Here is a 23762-nt window from a genome sequence, read left to right on the forward strand (position 1 = left end):
AGTTGGGGGATTCTTCTTCCGGCCTGCGTGCCGTGTACAGACGTGGGTGCCATGTACCAGACTTCTCTGTGTGTCGTGTTTTCCTTGGCCGCTGGTGGGGCCTAGGGCTGCTGCTACTTCCCTGCGTTGTTTCTGTGACCTGCCGTATGGCTTTATTTATAAAATCGAGCGTATGCCTTTTCTCTAAAAATCTTGATGAAATTGAATCCACCAATATTGCTTGCACACAACGTCGAAAGCAGAAGATTACTCGGTCCCATAATTAAATTAAGCTTGTCTATTCTCAGCAGGGACGCCCAGGTAGGCTAATCCTAAGAACTCAGCAAGAACAGGAAGATCGTTCTATCAGCAAAATTATACTGGATTCCATGGGCTCCATGGTGCGGACCATGCCGAAAGTATACTAGATCTATCGTCGGCAAACTTTCTTTCAAAAGGAATATCAATGGAATCTTAAATGGTACAAGCCTCTGTTTGTTTTTTTGGAAAAGGAGGTCAGACCCCCGGCCTCTGAATTGATGTGACGTACATAGTCATTTTTATTTATTATCAAACAGAGTACATAGCCAAGTTAATCATGGCTAAATCTACGAAATAAACACCTCTGCAGCAACGCCTTCAAAAAGGATAAACGTCCTTGTGTCATGGTCGTCACTCCTGGTCGGAGAAAGACTTGACATGAATTTTCATCCTACTTGTCGAGACCAACCAATGAAGACCAACACACAAGCAAGTAGGCAACGTCTTCAACAAGTTAACGACGCAACTTTGTAGCTGTTGAGACCGACCAATAGAGGTCAAGACAAGGGTTTTCACCCTGGAAGATGAATCGTCCGATAGTCGCATCCACTAGTGCTACAAGTCTATGTTGTTCATATATTTTTTATTCAGTTTTCTTAGAGATATATTTCGTAGAATATGATTTGTAATCAATTCCGACCTTATCTCTAGGAGATAAGAGGTTTCTCGCCCTCCGAGCCATGTATTCTATATAAACCGCCCGACAAGCTCAATACAAAACAGACTGCATTACGCCAATTATCCCCTGTCTCTAATCCTCTTACATGGTATCGTAGCAAGTTCCTAGACCTAGCTCCACCATCGCTTCCGCAGCGCGTCGCCCTGGTGGATGTCGATCTCCATGATCTCCTCTAGGGGGTTGTGCAACCCGTAGCTAGGGTTAGTTCACCGATTGTATTGATCAGTTGCCCTAGAGATTCTTCTTTCTCTCCATTGATTAGGGTTATTTTTGCACGATCAGTTGATTAGGGGCTTTGTCGATCGTGTCGATTGGCCACCCTAGAGATTTTGGGAGCAAGAAATCTCCTGGGTCACACGATTATGGAGGAAACAAATATGAAAACTCTTGAGTGTTTGCATTATCTCTCATGCCTCTATAATTTTTTGGCGTGCACTCTATAATGATTATGGAGGCTGCATTTTTTTATGACTGATATATTTCCCCTCAGTCATCTCTGCAGATTACCTCAAAGACGGAATTACCCTTTTGGAGAAAATAATCTAGTAGTGGGAGGGGCGATGTGGCACATCCCAACGCTGCAAAAGAATATTGTTTTGATAAAGATCACTTTTATTAACTAACCGAGTAGTTTTAACATGGTCCCTCTTACCTCTTCTTTTCACATGAGAGGTAAGAGTATAAAATAGATCCGAGCCGTTGATCTCATTAATTAGCGGCCTGGTTAACTCTTACCTTCTTACCTCATATGTAAAAATAAGGTAAGAGGGACCACGTTAAAATTTTCATAACTTAATATGTAGCATTAAGTGGATAAAAGTTACGATGAGCAACACCGGGACTCTGCATAAACAAGATGCACAGAGCCAAATACAAACAGTCTGACAAAAGATAAAATAAATTGGCATGTGGACAATAGTATAGTCATATAGGACCGATGTTATGCCCATGTCCAAAATGAGATGGTGGTCCGGTCCGGAGATTGTGCTGCCACCCATCGATCATCGATGCAAAATAATACTCCGTCCGTCCCATAATGTAAGACGTTTTTTGACACTACTAGTGTCAAAAAACGTCTTACATTATGGGACGGACGGAGTATATATGAGTCGCCCGTGTGGGGGTCAATGGCATCTTTCACTGTCTCACCTTGGCGTCCAGTTCCTCAATAGTGCTAGCCAGGGCGCTCTTCGCTGTGGTGAGCTACTGAACCTACCAGGTGAGTAAATTTCAGATATGATCCCTAGCAGATCCGTACACGCTATGTAGCTTTTCTCTGTTGAACTAGTCTGCCTGCCATTGCAGTTTTATATAGTAGTCTGATCCTTTCGGTTGGGAGATCGCCGGAAGTTATCTGCATCTGCTGGTTAGATCCTACACACACTGCTCATCGTTTTCCTTGAGATCTGCCAGGTGGTTCAGTCCTGGATTCTCTATCCTTCTGCTACGAACATGTTTTGGATCCAGTAAGCATCAGCGATCTTAGTTGACTTCTTCTGATTAAATTCTACGGGTTTAATTCAGGAGGAGAAGTAATGTTGGAGTTGGGGATTTGGATCTGGGGCTATGTGGGGAAGACGATGGGTTCATCCTTTCATTTTATTTTTATAAGTCATTTATTTATTTAAAAATGCGATAGGTGGATTCTGGATCGAATGGATTAATGCACTGAATCTTCCTCACTCCTGACATGTGGACCTCCAACCGAATTTCCTTGGGGAATTTTCAATCCAATTGATTCTAATCAGATTTTGGTATTTGTCACCTACAACTAATCCACAATAACCCAATTCGTAAGTGATTCTTGTCATCATTTATTTAGTTGTAAGTGCTTTGTAAAGATGGAGAGTCTATTTCTCCTCCCTTCTCTTTCTATGGCGAATCAGAATTACTAGTGAATCAAAATCGTCGGGCTCATGTTTCAATTGCAAATTGTGAATCTGGCAACTAACTTGACTAACTGTGAATCTGGTAATACTAACGTTGAACACAATAGGAGAAACCCCAGCAAACAAAAGGAGAAAAATATCCTTCCGCATAGGCTGCTCTGTTTTAAACTTTGTTCTTGTGTTAACTTTCAACCATTTTGGGTCATTTTCAACACTTGTTTATATCAAGATTATGCAGTTTTCTCTATGCACTCACAATGATATATCATCCTCTGGGCAGGGCTCCGGTGGACACTTCAAGTCTGTCGTCCTTTTGCAGACTCGCTAATCTCCTGAGCCATCTAAAAGAGTATCCAATAGGTACGCATTGGCTCATAATAATCATTATTGTCTTCATATGTTGCATAATGCTAGCCGGTAATTTTGTCTTGTCGAAGTGATGATTTACTGTTTGTGATCTAAATTGGGTACACCATAATCCCACCGGATACCCTCGAATTGACATGGATAACAGTGTACCCAAACTGCCCCAAGGAGCTGTGGAACTTTCCTATTCGTAAAACAGAAGAACAATCTTCTGCCTTTCATAATTCTTTAGTGATTCAGCCGCGAAGTGTAGTAGCCTAAAAAACAATGATGTTGCCCTTGTTTTTCACTTTCAGGTACTGTGGCGTGTAATTGCAAATGGATTGCCTATCAAGTATGACAAAAAGTGACCTGGAGCGCATGCTATTTGATGAAACCGCAGAGCCGAAGGCCCTGCCATTATCACTTTTGGCAGAAATCACAAATGGTTTCTCTGATAAGCAGGAAATTGGCGAAGGTGGTTTTGCAGTTGTCTACCAGGTATGCCACAACTCTCAACTGTCCAAGTCTTGATGAAACTTGATACTCCACTTAATCAGCGACAATTTTAATATGGATCGGAGGGAGTATCAAAACTCAAGTTAACTCTCTCAAGTCATCTTGTGACTTAAGGGAATGCTCAATGGTGGGAAGGTAGCTGTGAAGAGGCTGTCCAAGACGCATTTGTATGAGAAGGAGTTCCAGCGAGAAGTTGAATGTCTCATGGTGGCGAAGCACAAAAATGTAGTACGGTTCCTGGGGTATTGTGCTGACACACAAGGGAGTGCGGAAAGGTACAACGGAAAATTCGTCATGGCGGATGTACAACGAAGGTTGCTCTGCTTTGAGTATCTTCCCAATGGGAGTCTTGATAAGTATATCACTGGTAGGATCATGTGGCACGTAAAGTTTATTTTAACTTTTATCATTTTTAATGCCGAAATTTACATGGTTTAGTATCCCACATATAGTACCCATCTTGTTGTATCGAATATGAAGGACTCGATGTATGATAAGTAATAAACTTCATTTATCCTCTCCTGTTCATAGATACATCTCGCAAACTTCCGTGGAGAAACTGCTATAAAATTATTCAAGGAATTTGTCAGGGGCTGCATTATCTTCATGTGAAAAAAATTGTCCACTTAGATCTAAAGCCAGCAAATATATTGTTGGATGACAATTTGGTGCCGAAAATTGCTGATTTCGGCCTCTCAAGGTGTTTTGAAGATATACAAAGCCGGGTTTTTACTCAGAATATAGGTGGAACATTGTAAGTTTGCTTAGCCATTTAGTACAATATTTTTCCTCTAAGATTATATTATGAATGAATTACCTTGATTATTAACTAATTGCATGTGTATATGTTTATGCAGGGGATATTTGGCACCAGAATTTGGTAATGGTGTAATCACATACAAGTTTGATGTCTATAGTCTTGGTGCAATAATCATAGAGATACTCACTGGAGAGAAGGGGTATCACACTGTCGACACTGTAAGAACAATTTAGGTCTTTTGAAAATTAAGGGTCAAATGCATTATTTTCTTAGTATGGGTTTTCTCTTTTTAGACACAGCATGATATCCCTCTGTTTCGTTTTAGCAATAACTCTAGTATGGACAATAACTCTGTGCATTCGATTTATCCGGTTTGGTACATATGTTATCAATACTTTGATAAATACTGTATGGAATTAAAATAAAGTTCGATTTTGGTCTAAACTAAATTATTTCGGTATGGTTTTGAAGATACCATAAAAACTAGACTTGACAAGAATTTAAAATGAGGCAATAAATTTTGAGTTATGTTTGTATATTTCCATCACTAAATATTTCATACTGATATTTTTCATACCATGTGATTGCATTATCGGTCTATGGAATCTGTAGTGCACAACACAATTCTAGGTTCCAGCCTTCTACTACTTTCAAGCAAAATAGAAGCCCATGTATTGCGTACTAGTATTTAGTACAACACTACAACCGAATATGGTACTAACAGAACAAAAAAAAAACTGCACAACTCTCAAGTTATAACCTCTTAGGATTTACAAAATTACTACTTCACAAAATAAGTAGTACGAGCATTACCAGTAGTAAGTAGGAAAGGTGCACTAAATCTTTAGATGGAGAATGCCAGAGAGGCACGGATGCCAAGTCTGGTGAGCTAATGATGAGAGCGGAGCATGTTGCGCATCAGATGGCGGAGCGGTGCCTTAGCACGGAGGTGTGGCGAATTGGCGGTGCACCGAGTGTGAGCTAGTTGTGAGTGCATCACCATCGACCCGTTGTAGTGCCGGTGCTCGGCTGCTCGCTAGGGGTAGTCTTTGTCAATGGCATGGCATCTGGCAAGGGCGACTGGGCGGGGAGGTGTTAGCCATGGACTTGTCGAGTCTGGAGTGGTGTGCTTGTGCGTGGTGGTGACCTAGTGGGTTGGGCTGACATCCTGGCGGCCAGGCTGGCTGGGCCTAAACTCATAAATGAGTTGTTTCGATTTTATACCTAAAGACCCGACTTCTATATGGTTTCTAAGTTCTATACCATACCATACTATAAGCCATAGATCGTATCTTTATCTTTATCTTTACCTTCGGCCCGCCTAGCCCAACAAAGCAAAAATACTAATGGTCGGTGCAGGAAATCGAACTCATAACCTCATGCCAAACAACACATGATAAGACCAACTAAGCTATTAGCTACCTACATGCTGAAAAACAAGGTTCATACAGATTTTAAATAGTCCAGCTCCTGAAACGAAAAGGAAAGAAGAGGGATTTCGGTCTTGAAGAATGAACGGTGCAGCCGCGCCTATGTTCAAGAGGGAGAGGACGTGATGTATATACGTGAGTTGGAAGCATGCATGCACGGGGGACGACATGCCGGCCGGCATGCATGCCTGCTCGGCCGGACGTGCTCGCTATGGCCTTTGACCACCATCATTCTCCTTCTCCGCTCTCATGGAAGTTTTTAATTAGAAGCCATGACTCCTTTAGTTCTTACAAAAACACCGCTGATTTTAATATTTTTCTTCTGAAAAACTGATTCGTCTAGGAATTGGAGCAGAGCGAGCGACCCATCTATAACTCGGAGTAGAACAAAGGACATGGAGCAGAGCGATATCGATGGAAGCTTTCACGTTTGGCTTCGATCTAGAAACGCCGCCTACTTTCAAGCCGATGAGATTTAGCTTTCTTTGAAATATGAAAAGTTTCTGTTGATGCATTTCTTTACAAAAAATTGCATTACTATTGTCATGCCTATTAGTAAGCTTGTGAATTTCTTAGAGTGTCCACTAATATACTTCACTATCCATATGCCTAAACAGTAATTAATGGTGTATATCTAGCAAGTACTATGTTTGACCGATGATATCAAGTTGCATGGCATAAAATCTATTCAGGCCATGGCATCATTAGTGACAATGAATAATGTTATTCTTCCTATTATACTTTTATAAATTTCTGTATGCACTAATAATCTGAAGTTTCTGTTTCACCCAGATCAATTGACTCGGGATCATGTTTCATGTTCCGAACCACCGTCTTGAATAACCCTACAATAAATCGGTCCATTGTTATTGTCATCAGCAACATGTATCCCACGACCCAGTTTATCGACCTTGGCACCCCTTATTCGTAGTAACATGCATTTCCTCAGTAGTAAAGCACTGGTCTCCTAGCTTGATTCGCGTCCCTTGAAGTCTTCCGTTGCAACGCACGGGCATATGCGCTAGTTAAACCTAAAGAGCTTGGTTTGGTTTTTTCTGTATGTTTTTTTGGGTGTGGTTACAATATGCTCATACTTATAGTCCAAGCAGTGGTTCAACCTTATATAGTACACGATTATAAAAATGAAAACTAGGATTTGAACCTCTGGTGGATTGAGGCCACATTTTCACCAAGAGGTGATTCGACAATTGATTTGATAAACATAGACATGTTGCACCAATATTTAGCACTTCAAAAGCCAAGAAAAATAGAAAATTAAACCAGATTAAAATCATTATTTAGCTGTAAATTTGGTGGGGTGCGGCGTATTTAAAAGCATCGTTCATCGTAAGATTGTGATGAAGAAGTGGTCCAGGACTAAATCAACCTTGCTTTTTTCATCTTTCCTAATATAATTCTTGGTTACACATCGAACAAAAGAAAGCTAACATTCGGTACACAAGGATCAAACAACATTTCTTTTCTACTTCCTAAGCATCAGGATAATAACACCGAGATTTACACATGGAACAAAAATGAGCATGCTTCTTACGGAGGCTTTGCTGGCAGTAATAAAAATATGGAAACTGGAAGGCCAAGACATCAAAATAAATGGACGGATGTGTAAAGTTTTCAGAAAAAATACCATGTATACATATTTGTTTTTATGAATGATTAAAAGAAAATTTACACGGCCCTATATGTATAATCAAAAGAAAGCTCAGCTTATTTTGCCTTTGAGAGTGAGTGGTCGTACAATCTCACCATCTATGTTCTAGTTATCTACAACTGATTCATGATGCATATTTTATCTTAATTTAATTGATATCTGGTTTCTTCTGATATTTGAGTAGAAACTAGAGAGTGCACCCTAATTAAATTCTTGGTGAGTTTCCCGTGGAAAGAAGTTATAAGTGAATATTTAATGTTCGTTTGAAACCTAAATTCTTGCAGTTTTTTCAGCCTCTTAACACCGTGTAAGGGAATAGTATATAGTATTGCACACTTTTTCATTTCACATCTAAAAATATGGTGCTTATCTTCAAAACTCACTAATTCAATTCACAGGTAGTTCAAATTTGGAGCGAGAAGTTGGAGAAATCACACAGCGACATACAGCTGCAACAAGTACGAGTATGTACTGAGATAGGAATAGAGTGCATTGACTCCAACCCTGCGAAGAGACCGGATACACAGAATATAATCGATAGACTCAATGAAACAGGCAGTATGGTCGGGTATATGGAAACAAGCATGATTACTTCACAACTGGTAAGATCACTTACGACATCTATGACACCTCCCCACAACACTTAATCTTGAGAGCTTGTGGAAATCTTTGAGTGGACTTTAGTTTGTGCTCCGTGCTAGTAGATGAGGTGAGGTGTACTTAATTAGTTGTTTGAACAGGTAGAAATTTCTCTGGATGAACTGCATCAAGATAGGCCTAAGACGCCAGAAGAGACAAGCTCCGAGGTGAGTTCATCTCTAAAGGTATCTCTAATCATTCATAAATTCCAGATACCTATACATATTTGTTATCCCCTACTGGTTTGCTGCGTCTATTAGAAAATGGATGAAGTCCTTCCCTTCACATCTCTCTAGATTTAATTCATGTAGAAAAATGTCAAACAACATTTAGTCTGTTCATTGGAAAGGATAATTTTTGAATGTTCATCGAACTGAAGACTTGTTGAGCAGATATGATCTACAGATCAACTCTAGACATATGGGCCATATGCAAATTGATTGTGTTGGGCTAGTAAATGAGCCCCATAGGCTTCATAAAACAATGGTATTTAAACATTTGTTCCACACCATAACTTTCTTGTGATCAACCGAAACATGTTTGAGATTGATAAATGTTCATAAGAGAAAGTTTCTGCATTTTGGTGAGCCTATGCAAACATGTAGCAACCATGAGTTTTTGGGACCCATGAAATCAGTTTGATGTTTTTACAGGCAGTAAAGAACTGATTTAGTCATATTCCAACACATTATATTGGCACTTGGATTTTATGGTCCCATTTCGCTTGGTAGCCAAACGGTTCTACTTATATAGAACTCAATTCCAATTCTTGAATTTTAGAGCCAATTGATATCCGAAAGGTGCAAAAGTAGTTAGTTCACTAGACCCAATTCTTGAAATAAGCAAGGTGGGAATTTGGTTAGTGCACTATCGCATTGCAGAATGGATCAGAAGGGGAAAAAGTATTGACGGACTATCATGTAGTCATATAGAGATATGGCACTGTATTAAGGGCTCATGGCATATATTCACTTTCCCTGTTACTCGTGTCTAAAAATTACTCCCTCTAATTCACAACAAAGTGAGAGATCATAGTTTCTTTTTGAAAACTAACTGTCAAAGTTAGATCTTGAACATCGTACTGATGTTTAGAGCCGTTCTCTCTCACACGGTAGGCCCGCAATATATTATATCCGAACTCCTATATGTTGCTATTTCTATTTGCATACTATGCAGCGTAGTGCAATATCAAATATGGTACTACTATATTTTAACGCATTCATTTTTACTTGTCTTGTATTGTATTGACTATGATTTTTCATTTGATACCAGGATTCATCATTTTACCGGTCATCAAAGTTACTGCTGCATCAAACGCAACCAGGTACCAATAATATGTATCCAATTTCAAATATCTATCATATATTAAAAAATATAAGGGTGAACCAAAAAAAAGATGCTACAAAATCTAAAAAAGGCAAAATATAAGTTATGTTTTTCCAGTTGTAGGCGAAAGATTTGACATCCATTGCCACAAATTAATCATGTTTTCTTCTTTTTATTAGTATTCATACTTATATACTAAAATTATGAAAAAGAATGTCTTCACTTTGTTATCGCGGACAACACAAGATTTTACACACACACACACACACACACACACACACACACACACACACACACACACACACACACACACACACACACGCACGCACACGCACACGCACGCACGCACACACACACACACACACACACACACACACACACACACACACACACACACACACACACACACACACACCCCTTTTTACATACAAATATGTTCATATTTGACAAATATAATACAAACTATGGGCCACATGCAATTTTTTCATATAACTCACTTTCGAGTATCTTAGATATAGTATATGGACATACTAAATATAATAAACTAGTATATATACTGCCACATGGTAGTATATGAGACATTGCGGGGGGGGGGGGTATATAGAAAAAGGTTTTGTATCATTGATTCTCTATTGTCACTGCAATCCGAGCTGCAAAACTGCATTTGGAGATGATAAAAATATACTCTATCATGTATCTAATGATATTGATTTGCTATATGAAAAATAGTTGCATGTTGAGAGAAATAAATTTGTGCGGATCACCTATCTTGTATAGTAAATGGCATCCCACGTGTTGATGTGAGAATTACTTGCTTTTGTATTTCCATGAGATTGGAACATGAATATTTGGATATATAATATTATAACTGAACTAAAATTAGAAATGATTTATTATATTCAATTATTGTATAGTTGTAGTATATTTAGTGAATATAAGTAACATAGTACTTTTTTATGTGTTGATGCATGTTGAGGTGTATCTTTTCCATGAATGATGAATGTGGAGGTCGTTGTTTTCTTAGACTTAGTGTATGTTCAAATGACATGTTTACATGTTGAAAAAAGTAGATTAATGTAGATCAGCTATTTAGTCATATATTATATGACCCCATTAGTTACACTATTTAATTACTTGCTAATGCATCGTACTTTTTTATTTGGAATAGACATCACAATACTAAATATATTATACTTACTAGCAAAAGGGCCCATGCATTGCAGCGGGAGAAAAGAATGCCACACGCTCTTAATTTACAAAAAAATGGTCTATAATCTGAATATTTGTAGCTACAGCCCAAACAAAAATGGTATTTGCCAACAAAGAACGGGCAAGTTCAAGATTTCACTTGTCTTCTATTTAAACACGGTTTGCATGTAGATTTAATACCTACAAAGAACGGGCAAGTGATCTTCAATTTCTTCTCCAATCCTGATTGCTGAGATGTTCATCCACAATTCGGATCAGTACCGATGTGAAAGAAAGATGGATAATGCGTTGTTGATTAAGATTGCACCCTAGATAGTATTTTTTTAAATGGTTAACAGGTAAGATAACATCATATTCAGATCCTATATATTTTTTTAATTAAATTTCATATATAACATGTTAAATTTGGAGTTATGGTTCAGAAGATATCAGTATTTTGAAAAACATTTGATATGTGCTGCGGATTTAATGTTAAAAACATCAGGTTTTTTTATAAAATAGTATGACGGACTAAGAATATCTATTTCTTTTATTACTATATATATATATATATATATATATATATATATAGGTAGTAGGTACTAGGTATAGACTAGGTATAGATATAGACTAGGTATAGATAGGATCAAATGAAATCGTGCATATCTCAAATACATATCTCAATACAAATTTTAGAATAACAGGGAGGCTCTTCCCCTGCTCCGTTACTCAGATGAAACGATGGGATGGAGTTTTGGTCCAGTAAATGCCCTATTGGCATGGTTCACCAGATCGACGTTTAGCTAAAGAGTTTTGGATAATGAGAATTCAGGTGTCTTGCGTTTAGTTAAAGAGTTTGGAATAACATTACTCAGATGAAACAATATGGGATGGAGCATAATTTGGTCCAGCAAATGCCGTATTGGCATGGTTCACCAGATCGACGCGTGCGTCGATCTGTATGGGATGGAACTTTGGTCCAGTACTCAGATGAAACAATATGGCTCACCAGATCGACGCACGTGTCCGATATATTTGCATTTTGAGCTGATTAGTTCTGGAATATTTGTGCAGGAGCCTGGAATCTTGACTCCGACTTGGAGGCAGGGAAAACGCTGGCAAGTCAAAATTGGACGGACAACATTGTTTGCATCCAGAAGGTCCGTCCGGTGGTGCACAACAGCTACACGCCGCAACGCGTGCCGATCGGTCCTTACCATCGCAGTTGTTCGTCTACACGGATTGAAAAAGAGAAGCTGCGATATGTGGGCTTCATGCAGACCGTTTCCGAGACTCGAGGGACAGGTGGCCTTAGTGGTCTTGGGGAGGGACTGGAGCTGCGAGCGAGGGATTGGTACGTGGACGGGGTCGCCGACATGACGCCGGAAGAGTTGGCGAGGATGCTGCTGCATGATGGGTGTTACCTGCTCGGTCGGCTGGGGAACTATCCGGGCCACAGTCTACCTCAAGCCTGCAACTTTGACAACACCGAGTTTCGGGACGTCCTTTATCTGATTGATAACCAGCTACCTTTCTTTGTTCTCGAGGAAATCCACGAGCGCGTCATGTCCAGTGACTGTTCTCTCAGCGACTCCTTGGTAGAGTATGTCCGGCGTCTGCTGGCGGCACAGCTCTACATCAGCCCAGGGCAGAAGAGACTGATGAAGCAGCCGTGCCACCTGCTGCACCTGGTGCACACATACTTCCATCCAAACCAAGTAGGTTGCGGATGGTCTGATGGTTTCCAGGCGCTCACTGGTCGGTGGCGCCGGGCGACCGAGTACCGTTTGGACGCCAACGTGAAGTTCATGCCTCGGGAGTTCTCGGCGGACGTGACTTCTATCCTGGACGTGCGCCTTGAAGGTTGCACGCTGTTGATCCCTCGGCTGCACGTCAACAACGACACGTGGACGCTCCTACAAAACCTGATGACGCTGGAGGAGCAAATGCCCAAGAGGCCCGTCACGGCGTACTGCATCTTCATGTCGCAGCTGGCGTGTACGCCGGAGGACGTACGGCTCCTGGTTGATGCAAAGATCGTGCAGCACTTTCTGGCCAGCGACCAGATTGCCGCCCGAGGGTTTGTCGGCCTCCTCCGAGAGGTCGTCATGGACGTCGACAACATCGACAGGAACTATCTCAGCCCCATCTGGCACCAACTGGAGATGCGTGCGGAGCCTTATGAGCCAGGTTTTCTTGCTCGATTTCGATTTTTTTGCAGAAAGGGCCGGAAGGACCGGTTTATCTAAGATGTCGGTGATTTCAGGGGATTTTCGCCCAAAATTATTCAGAAGAGTTTTCAATTCAAAATATTTCATTGTTAAAAATTATATATATCTTAGCCCGGCCAGTGCACATGTGACGTTCTCTTCTAGTGGCCAGCACGCGACACTCAAAGCCACCTGGTTCACCTTAGTGGCCGGTTCAAAGTCGACAAAACCAAGATTCGATTACGCGACCTAGGTGCACAAGCCAGAAATGGTCAGCACCATCAACCCAAGGAGTTATTTGTTCGTGCTGAAATTGACGTACATGTCCTATTTAACACCATCCGTACATTTAAGTTTTAAATTCGTTCTGAAAAGTTCGAACGGTAGTAAGAATTTTAGGTGGTCCATTGAATTATCCGGTAACCAGTTGGTTATCGAAAATTTCGTCTAGAACTAAAAATCATGCTTATGATTGTGATTTTTTTATCTCTACTAATAAACAAGCAAACGTTACCTTTCTTAGATTCGCCTCACTTAACGTGCACGGAGCATTAACGGCCTCATGATCAATCCCACTTTTTTCTTCAAAAAGGGGGTTTGCCCCCGGCCTTTGCATCAAAAGATGCATACGGTCATATTATTGATAATCAAAAGGTTCAACAAAAACCTTAAGGTCTCAAAAAGAAAAGAAAAAGGCTCACAAAGAGCATGAACACAAAAACAGGATAGCCACAACCGGCAGGCAAAAATTAAAATAGGAAACTAAACACATATATCCTATTTCATGACCGCCATCCAAACCGGTTGAAGATAGTCCATGGTAGTAACCAAACGCTCCCTGGCCTCCATCGGACAGAGTAGCGACCACATACAGATCAGTGTAGTGGCCTGAAAAATGACCTGCAAGAAACGAATATTTGTTGTTCGGGAGGATGAGCTCACGTAGGAGCTCCGCGCAGGTTCGCTCGCCTCCGCCCCCCGGCCTAGCCGCCGGCATCCTAGGTAGCCACCCCCCGCCCGTGGTCGTCGTTCCCCGCGCCGGCCGCGCCACGCTCGTTCTGCGATGGCTGGGCGGCTCAACGGGTGGCCCTGTCAGTCCCTGTCCCCGGCCGGTGTCCAGTCTCCCTCCGCTCATCGCCGTCCCTCCGGTCCTCTGCTTGCCGTCCACCCGTCCGCGCCTGTGCGCGCAACCGCGTCCCGGTGAGCTGTTCGCGGCCTTTGCTCTCTCCAACTTCTCCTCGCCGGTCTGCAGGCCGCTTCATGCCGCGTCCCCTCTCTCTTGTCCCACGCCAGTTTGGATAACCCCTGATCCCTGCATCCCGCGCGTGAACCATTTCGTGGTCTCTACCGCCATGACGTATAACTTCTCTCACGCTGGTGATCGTTTTGCTGCGCGTGAAATCAGCTCCGGCGTCTTTGTGGCCACCGTTGCCTGCCCCTCTGTGGCCGCCGAGCTCCTCTGCTGTGGGGTCTGCTCCCTCGGCGGGCTCCGCTTCCGCCTACACCCTTCCCTGGACGCTGCTTCCCAACGGGTGGATTTTCAAAATCCCGTCGCGCGTGGGTTGACTATTGGTAGGTTAACATTTGCGCCGGTGCATGGAGTTGACCCGGCTGTGTCTTCGCTGGGGATCTATCGGTCCTCTTGCGCTAGTCCCGGGGTGGCCGCTTATCGTTCTGCTGCTGGGCGCCCGAACCGCGCACTCCAGATCGGACGGGTGCGAGTTGGGCGGACGTTGTGAGGCGTCCACCTGGGCCCCTCTCCGGAATTTTCCACCGCCCCGCCCTTCCCTCCCTTCCCTGCATGCGCGCTGCTGCGCCCTGCACTCCTCTCCGGCGCCTTGCACCTCTCTACTGCCGCTTCCTTTCCTCGCCCCCCCCCCCCCCCCGCCCAATCATGGCGGCTCGTCACCCCCCTAGCGACCACATCACGCCCCCATCCCGTTGCCATCCTCCTCATCAGCGTTTTCCAGTCACCCCACACCCTTTCGCCGCCGCCCCGCCCCCGTTCCCGCTCCACCTTACTCGCCGATCACCCCCCCTGAACTTCGGCGGCCCCCCCAGTGATGATGGCTCGACGGATTCTGATGCACCACCATGCTGCTGTCGTCCGACACAGCTCGACGTTTACATGCCCCCGGTGGACATGAGGGATTTCGAGCGCTATGGCTTCGCCTACGTCGATCCTGAGGCTACCTCCCCTGGGCCTCTAGTCCGCTCTGCGCTGCTGTCCCAGGTCCCCCTTGGCATGGAGGCGCAGACGGCTCAAGGCTCCCACGGCGCCGCGCTCGTCCTATTCCGTTCGGCGGCAGCTCGTGAATTTGCTGTCAACGGAAGCCCGTTCCCAGTTCAGGAGCACAACGTCTTCTTCGAGCGGCATGAGGAAGCCCCCAACCGGCTCCGCTTCACCCACCGTGGCTATGCAGCTGTGACGCCCGGATAATTAAGCTACAGTGATTCCCCGCTAATGATGCCACGTCACCACGGTTACTGTGATAAACTCTCGATAGTTCAGAACCGAAACAAATTCAAAATTTAAATAAAAGAAAACAATAAAAGTTTTCAAAAAAAAAAAATTAAAACAAAAATGTTCGGTGGTTGCCAAATATTACAAAGATAATTATGGTGGAGAAACCACACTTTTATAAAATGTTTAAATACTGTTAAATGAATAAAAGAGTAGCAAAAACAATTATTTTAATGCTTTAAAAATAATAAACATTTTCAAAAACTAAATTGTTATAAGTATTAAACTATTGTGGCAGTGGCATAATTTGTAAAATCCTATTTAGGTGCCACTTTGGTAATTTACTAAAACTAAAATAATAGGAAACTAAAAGAAAGCAAAGTATAAAAAAATAACAGAAAACAAAACTAACAAAAAAAAAGGGGGGAAACCCCCTGGCCCAGCCAGATCCCCCCACCCCACCTGGCCCCTGGCCTGGCCCAACTTCCCCCCCCCCCTTTGGGCCGGCCCATCGGCCCAGCCGCCCCGGCCACATAACCCCCCACCCCCCCCCCCCCCGCGGCCGAACCCTAGCCGCCCCACTCCTCTCGCTCCCTCCCCCCCCCCCACTCCCCGATCCCCTTCTGGATCGGGCAACCGACGAGCCCCTCCCACTCTCCCCCGCACGTCTCTCCCTCTCCCTCCCAGCGCCGCCACGCCCAGCGCCCCAGCGCTCGGCGCCCTCATCCTATCGCCCCCTCGGCCTCGTTCCGAAGCCCCCACCACTCCCCCTCTCGCCCCCAACCCCCGATCCAGAACCGGATCGGGGCCGACCCCGCCGACCTCGCCCGGCGCCGCTTCGCCGACCCCGCCCCGCCCCGGACGACCCCGCCGCACGGACCGGCCCCCGCCGTCGCCACCGCGCCAGCCCCACGCCGGACTCCGTCAACGCCGATGCCTCCTCGACCCCGCGGTGCTCCCGACGCCGCCTGACCTCCCCGACCCCGGACCACCGCGTCGCCGCCTTCCCCGCCCTCCTCCCCGCCGGCGCATCGCGCCTCCCCGCCGAACTCCCCTGCAACGGAGTTGAGGATCCCTTCCCCCTGCTACCCTCTTCCCCCCTCCCGTTCTGCTATGACCCCTGGCCGCCTCCGGCGCCGGCCCGCGCCCGCGCTGGCCGCCGAGGCCTCGCCGCCGCCGGGCACAACCCTGGCCGGCCTCGCCTCCCCTCGCGCGGAGGGCGCCTAGACACGCCCCCGCAACCCCCCTGCGCCGAACCCCGCCCGGTTCCCCCTGTTGCTGCCGACGAGCCCGCGCCATGGCCGGAGCCTCGCCGCGCCCCCTCGCCGGTCCCGTTCACCGGCGCTCCCTCCGCCCTGGCCGGCGCTCTCCTCCGCCCCGGCCAGCGCCCGGGGCTAGCCAGGCTGCGCCTGCCTCCGGTGCCCATTAGCGCCTGGGCGCCCCGCTAGTGCCCGCACGCCCGATTGCCCCTCGAGGCCACAGACACAGTGGGGCCCACGCCCTAGAACGAAAACAAAAAAAAAGGAATTAAAAAAATTAAATAAAAATGTTAATTAATTAACTTAATTAATTTTAACCTAATTAACTATGGTTAATTAACTTAACTAATCTGTTCACTAAATTAATTAAAACTGTTGTGTTAACACTAATAGTCTGTTAGTTAAACAGAGTCAATGACACGTAGGGCCACCCTCTAATAACCCCTAAATTAAGAATTAACTAAACACTGTTAGAAAACTACAGAGTATTGCAACTGGGCCCCACCTGCCATATTTGACTAGTCAACGGTCAAACCAGTTGACTGTTGACTGGGCTGATGACTGGGCTGTTGACTTGGTCAACTGGGACCCCCTGACCCACATATCAGCCTGTGTACAATTTTTGTGTACACGGTGCTGGGTACATCTAGCAATTTAACATTAATTTCGAATTAAAATAAATTAGAAAATGAATTAAAACTTTGAAAATTAATATAAAATAATCCGTAACTCGGATGGAAAAACTTTGTACATGAAAGTTGCTCAGAACGGCGAGACGAATCCGGATATGCAGTCCGTTCGTCCGCCACACCCCTCTAACCTATCGAACCCGCAACTTTTCCCCTCCGGCTCCTCTGCCCGAAAACACGAAACACCGGGAATACTTTCCCGGATGTTTTCCCCCCTTCACCGGTATCACCTACTACCGCGTTAGGGCACACCGAACACCGCGTATTGCCTTGTTATATTTTGTGATGCTTTGTTTGCACTGTATTTATTGTTTCTTCCCCCTCTTCTCTTCGGTAGACTACGAGGCCGACGCTGATGCCACCGAGTTCGACTACGGAGTTGACGACCCCTCTCTCTTGCCAGAGCAACCAGGCAAGCCCCCCCCTTGATCACCAGATATCGCCTATTCTCCTCTATACTGCTTGCATTAGAGTAGTGTAGCATGTTACTGCTTTCGTTAATCCTATTCTGATGCATAGCCTGACATTGTCGCTACATCTGTTGATACCTTACCTGCAGTCCTAAATGCTTAGTATAGGATGCTAGTTTATCATCATTGGCCCTACATCCTTGTCAGTCTGCCTTGCTATACTATCGGGCCGTGATCACTTGGGAGGTGATCACGGGTATATACTATACATACATACATACTATACAGATGGTGACTAAAGTCGGGTCAGCTCATTGAGTACCCGCAAGTGATTCTGACGAGGGGGCTGAAAGGACAGGTGGCTCCATCCCGGTAGAGGTGGGCCTGGGTTCCCGACGGCCCTCGACTGTTACTTTGTGGCGGAGCGACAGGGCAGGTTGAGACCACCTAGGAGACAGGTGGGCCTGGCCCTGTTCGGCGTTCGCGGATACTTAACACCCTTAACGAGATCTTGGTATTTGATCTGAGTCTGGCTACGAGCCTATACGCACTAACCATCTACGTGGGAGTAGTTATGGGTATCCCGACGTCGTGGTATCAGCCGAAGCACTTCAGACGTCAGCGACGGAGCGGCGCGCGCCGGATTGGAACGTAAGCCTGCTCTTGTATTAAGGGGGCTAGTTCTGCTTCCGGCCGCCCACGCAACGTGCAGGTGTGCTATGGGCGATGGGCCCAGACCCCTGTGCGCTTAGGTTTAGACCGGCGTGTTGACCTCTCTGTTTTGCCTAGGTGGGGCTGCGACGTGTTGATCTTCCGAGGCCGGGCATGACCCAGGAAAGTGTGACCGGCCAAATGGGATCGAGCGTGTTGGGCTATGTGGTGCACCCCTGCAGGGAAGTTAATCTATTCGAATAGCCGTGATCTTCGGTAACAGGACGACTTGGAGTTGTACCTTGACCTTATGACAACTAGAACCGGATACTTAATAAAACACACCCTTCCAAGTTCCACAGACAACCCGGTGATCGCTTTTCCGCAGGGCGACGAGGAGGGGATCGCCGGGTAGGATTATGCTATGAGGTGATAATTGGAGTTGCTACTTGGAGATACTACTTGGAGGACTTCAATCTACTCTCTTCTACATGCTGCAAGACGGAGGCTGCTAGAAGCGTAGTCTTCGACAGGATTAGCTATCCCCCTCTTATTCTGGCATTCTGCAGTTCAGTCCACTGATATGGCCTCCTTACCCATATACACATGCATATGTAGTGTAGATCCTTGCTTGCGAGTACTTTGGATGAGTACTCACGGTTGCTTTCTTCCCCCTTTTCCCCCTTTCCTTTCTTTCTGGTTGCCGCAACCAGATGCTGGAGTCCAGGAGCCAGACGCCACCGTCGACGACGACTACTACCCCGGAGGTGCCTACTACTACGTGCTGCCCGCTGACGACGACCTGGAGTAGTTTAGGAGGATCCCAGGCAGGAGGCCTGCGCCTCTTTCGATCTGTATCCCAGTTTGTGCTAGCCATCTTATGGCAACTTGTTTAACTTATGTCTGTACTCAGATATTGTTGCTTCCGCTGACTCGTCTATGATCGAGCACTTGTATTCGAGCCCTCGAGGCCCCTGGCTTGTATTATGATGCTTGTATGACTTATTTTATTTGTAGAGTTGTGTTGTGATATCTTCCCGTGAGTCCCTGATCTTGATCGTACACATTTGCATGCATGATTAGTGTACGATTGAATCGGGGGCGTCACAGCAGCTCTTGCCCTGGTCGGATATCCCGTCGAGCATTGGAATAGGCCACATATACGAGCCTCGGTGGGTGGAATGGGCAACCCCATGGAGATCTCAGAGATATGCCTATCCGGCGGTGACTATGCTGCAGTTCTCATGGTGATCAAGTACGAAAGCTACCTCGCCATCCCTCGAGATCTCAACGTCAAGAACTCCGATGGGCTCTTCACTGTGGTTGAAGTCCAGCGTGTCGATGGTGCGGTGCCCCCTCATCCACCGCCCCCGCGCCGCATGCAGGTGGCGGCGGCCCCAGTGGTGGTGGTGGGCCTCCCGCCGCCGGCGGCGGCCCGAGCCATGGGTCGCGGGGTGTTCCCTCGACCTGGCATCACGGGTCCTCCAGCCGCTGGACGATGCTCGCGGTGCTGCTGCCAGCGTCCGGCTCCGGCGCGCCCCACCGCTGCTCCCTCCCGAACGAGGCGTACTTCCGCCTTGATGTGTCCGACGATGCGAGTGTGGAGGCTCCTCCATTCTCTGCCATTTCCGTGGACGGGGTCCGGCGCGTCGAGGTCATGCAGCTCGCTGTTTGCGATGGCGCCTTCCACCTCCTCGTCAAGGGCCATGGCGGGGCGGGTTATTTCCACCCCCTCGCCGGTGTCTTCATCAACCAGCAGGTCCCGCTCGTCCTCGGCCTCAACCCGCCCAACTTCTCCCAGTGGCGCACTCTGTTTGAGGTCACCTTCCAGAAGTACGCCATCCTCGACCACATCTCCGGCACGCCTCGCCCCACTGATCCGGTGTGGCTGCAAGACGACGCACACCTCGTTTCATGGCTCTACAACCGCATCAGCCCAAAGGTGTTCGGCCTCGTCCACCAGCGCGGCGCCACCGCCGGCGAGGTCTGGGCCGCCATCTGCAGCCTCTTTCTGGAGAACCGCGAGCATCAGGTGGTGTTCCAGGCCACCGATTTCAGGCGGATCGAGCAGGGGTCCTCATCGATCCTCACCTACTTCGCCCGGCTCAAGGAATGCGCCAATCGCCTCGCCGACCTCGGCTCTCCTGTCGATGATCGTGATCAGGTGCTCAACATGATTCGTGGCCTTCACCCCCGTTTTTGCTATGCTGTGCCCATCCTCACCATGCAGAGCCCCTTCCCATCCCTCCTTCGCTGTCGTGCTTTCCTCCTCCTCGAGGAGGGCCGGCAGTCCGCCGACCACAACAGGGAGACCGCGCTCCACGTCGGGCGCACACCGAGCAACCACAACGGCGGGGGGCAGGGTGGTGGCGGCGCCAACTCCCGCAACTCGGGCGGTGGCGGGCGCTACAAAGGAAAAGGCAAGGGCAACTACTCCGGCGGGGGATCCTCCTCGCACTCCGGCGGGGGCTCCGCCCCTCATCCAGGCGGCGCGGCTCCTCCTCGCCCATCTGCTCCGGCGCCCGCGCCCTGGACTGGCATGGTCCATGCGTGGCCAATGCCATGGCGTCCACACGCCCCTGGTGCGGGCATCCTTGGGCCCCGCCCCAGTGGCGCGTCCCCCTTCGCTGGTGTGGCCACGCATTACGGCCCCAACGCGTCCCCGCCACCCCCATCCATGCCGGCACACTGGACAGCTGGAGCGGTGCCGCCGCACCCGCTGTATGGTGCCCTCGCTGGTGGAGCGCCCAACTCCAACGCGCCTGCCTGGGACCAGAGCGCCCTGGTACAGGCGCTCAACGCCATGACTCTTCAGCAGCACCAACCGCAGCTGCCTGGCTCCGACTGGTACATGGATACCGGCGCAACCACACACATGGCGTCGTCCCCCGGTATGCTCTCCTCCTCTGCTCCCTGTTCTTCTACCTCCATAGTAGTTGGCGACGGATCCTTGCTCCCCGCCACGCACATTGGCCACGCCACCATTCCTACAGCCCAATCACCCCTTTCTCTGCAACACGTTCTAGTCTCCCCACACATTATCAAAAACCTTCTGTCCGTCAAAGCCCTCGCTCGCCACAACCCTGTTAATGTCGAGTTTGATGACATTGGTTTTTCTGTTAAGGACCGAAGAACGAAGAAGGTGATCCTCCGATGTAACTCCGACGACGATGAGCTCTACCCCATGTCCACCATGTCGCCACCGAGCCGCACCCACCATGCCCTGACTGCCGTCTCCCGTGATCTATGGCATCAACGCCTTGGGCATCTAGGCGCTGATGCTTTGGACCACACTCTCAAGAGCTCGTCGCTGGATCATGTAGCTAGCCCCAGCACCGTTTGCCAAGCGTGTCAACTAGGCAAAAGTGTTCGTCTACCATTTAGCACTTCCGAACATGTGTCGTATTTTCCTTTCCAGCTTGTACATTGTGATGTGTGGACATCTCCCGTACTCAGTATATCTGGTTATCAGTATTACCTTGTTCTACTCGATGATTACAGTCACTTTGTTTGGACGTTCCCGCTTCGCCACAAGTCTGATGTGCTACCCACTCTACGCGCTTTCACTGCATTCATCCACAACCACTTTCGCCTATCCATGCTCACTATCCAAACCGATAATGGCAAGGAGTTCGACAATCATGCATCGCGCCAATTCTTCTCCTCGCTAGGCATAGTGCTCCGCTTATCATGCCCCTACACGTCGCCTCAGAACGGACGTGCCGAGCGCATCCTCAGGACGCTCAATAACATCGCCAGATCACTCCTCATACACGCACATATGCCGTTCCCCTACTGGGCCGAAGCCCTCAATACCGCCACCTTCCTCCTCAACCGACGCCCATGCCGGCCGCGCCACAACCAAACACCTTTCTTCCTACTCTACGGTGTTCACCCCACCTACACCACCCTGCGAGTCTTCGGGTGCCTGTGTTTTCCAAATCTAGCAGCCACTGCACCCCACAAACTCGCGCCTCGATTGGCCCCCTGCGTATTCCTAGGGTACACCGCCGACCACAAAGGTTACCGGTGTCTCAATCGTGCCACGGGCCGCGTCATCACATCTCGCCATGTCGTCTTCGATGAGCACCGCTTTCCCTCACCAGCGCCCGCATCTACCCCGGTCGCCACCGATACCACGCATGTATCCCAACCCCCGTCCGACCGCACTACCACGCCAGCCCCTAACACCCCAGACCACACCATGCCGGACGCCTCCCCGCCAGCCCAGTCATCACCACAGTCCGCCACGGTCACCCCCCCCCCCTCGCGACCACAGCCACGACGCCAACCCCCTACTGCACCTACACACAAAATGCAGACAAGAGCTCAGGCTGGCAAATTCTTCCCCAATCCCAAGTATGAACAGCACCACGTTACTACTGCACCATCCAACATCTCACCCATCCCAAAAACCGTGCGTGAGGCTATGCGAGATCCTTGTTGGCTTTCTGCTATGCAGGTAGAATACAGGGCTCTCATGGAGAACCAGACGTGGCGCCTCGTCCCTCGACCCCGCGGCGCCAACATCGTCACCGGCAAATGGCTCTTCGCCACAAGCTCAAGTCCGATGGCTCGCTCGAACGCTACAAGGCACGTTGGGTGGTGCGCGGCTTCTCAAAGCGCCCCGGCGTAGACTTCGACGAGACATTCTCTCCGGTGGTCAAGGCGGCCACCATCCGCGTCGTGCTCACCATCGCCGCCGCGCGCCAGTGGCCAGTGCACCAGATGGACGTCAACAACGCGTTCCTCCACGGGCATCTCTCCGAGCAAGTCTACTGCCAGCAGCCGGCTGGCTTCGTCGACACGAGTCGACCTGAGCACGTGTGTCTGCTGGACAAGTCCCTCTATGGGCTCAAGCAGGCGCCGCGGGCGTGGTTTGGGCGGTTCGCCGCATTCGTCCACAGCCTCGGCTTCACCACTTCGCGGGCGGATCCGTCGCTCTTCGTGCTCCACTCCGACGCCGGCACTGCCTACCTCCTGTTGTACGTCGACGACATTGTGCTCACTGCCTCAACGACGGCGCTTCTTCGCCACCTCCAGCAGCTCCTGTCGACCGAGTTCTCCATGAAAGACCTCGGGCCTCTACACTACTTCCTCGAGATCGCCGTCACTCGCACCGCGGATGGCTTCTTCCTCTCCCAGAGCAAGTACGCCGACGAACTGCTCGAGCGCGCCAACATGCAGGGATGCAAGCCGGCGCCCACGCCGGTCGACACGCGCGCCAAGCTGTCTGCCCATGATGGTGCCCCCGTCTCCGACACTTCCGAGTACCGCAGCATCGTCGGCGCACTCCAGTACATGACCATGACCCGGCCCGACATCGCCTACGCCG

At 48.0% G+C, this 23762-nt stretch overlaps 1 protein-coding gene across 5 annotated transcripts; it reads left to right on the forward strand.

Annotated features, from left to right (window-relative positions):
• Positions 1-2102: 2102 nt before the first annotated feature.
• Positions 2103-13039, forward strand: LOC123039927 (uncharacterized). Of its 5 annotated transcripts, none has more exons than XM_044462899.1 (11): positions 2128-2198; positions 2285-2445; positions 3149-3228; positions 3531-3714; positions 3847-4099; positions 4264-4486; positions 4590-4710; positions 7990-8193; positions 8332-8397; positions 9503-9554; positions 11819-13039. In XM_044462899.1, the coding sequence occupies exons 4-11, from the start codon at positions 3553-3555 to the stop codon at positions 12991-12993; spliced, it is 2256 nt and encodes a 751-aa protein (XP_044318834.1). In that variant the 5' UTR covers positions 2128-2198; positions 2285-2445; positions 3149-3228; positions 3531-3552; the 3' UTR covers positions 12994-13039. The 5 variants fall into 5 exon arrangements, with proteins under 5 accessions (XP_044318837.1, XP_044318834.1, XP_044318839.1 ...); XM_044462904.1 differs by having other exon boundaries at positions 2134-2198; positions 2285-2345; XM_044462902.1 differs by lacking the exon at positions 2285-2445 and having other exon boundaries at positions 2103-2198.
• The last annotated feature ends 10723 nt before the right edge of the window (positions 13040-23762 follow it).

Source organism: Triticum aestivum, chromosome 2B, assembly GCF_018294505.1.
Source record: "Triticum aestivum cultivar Chinese Spring chromosome 2B, IWGSC CS RefSeq v2.1, whole genome shotgun sequence".
In the NCBI taxonomy this organism is placed as follows: domain Eukaryota; kingdom Viridiplantae; phylum Streptophyta; class Magnoliopsida; order Poales; family Poaceae; genus Triticum; species Triticum aestivum.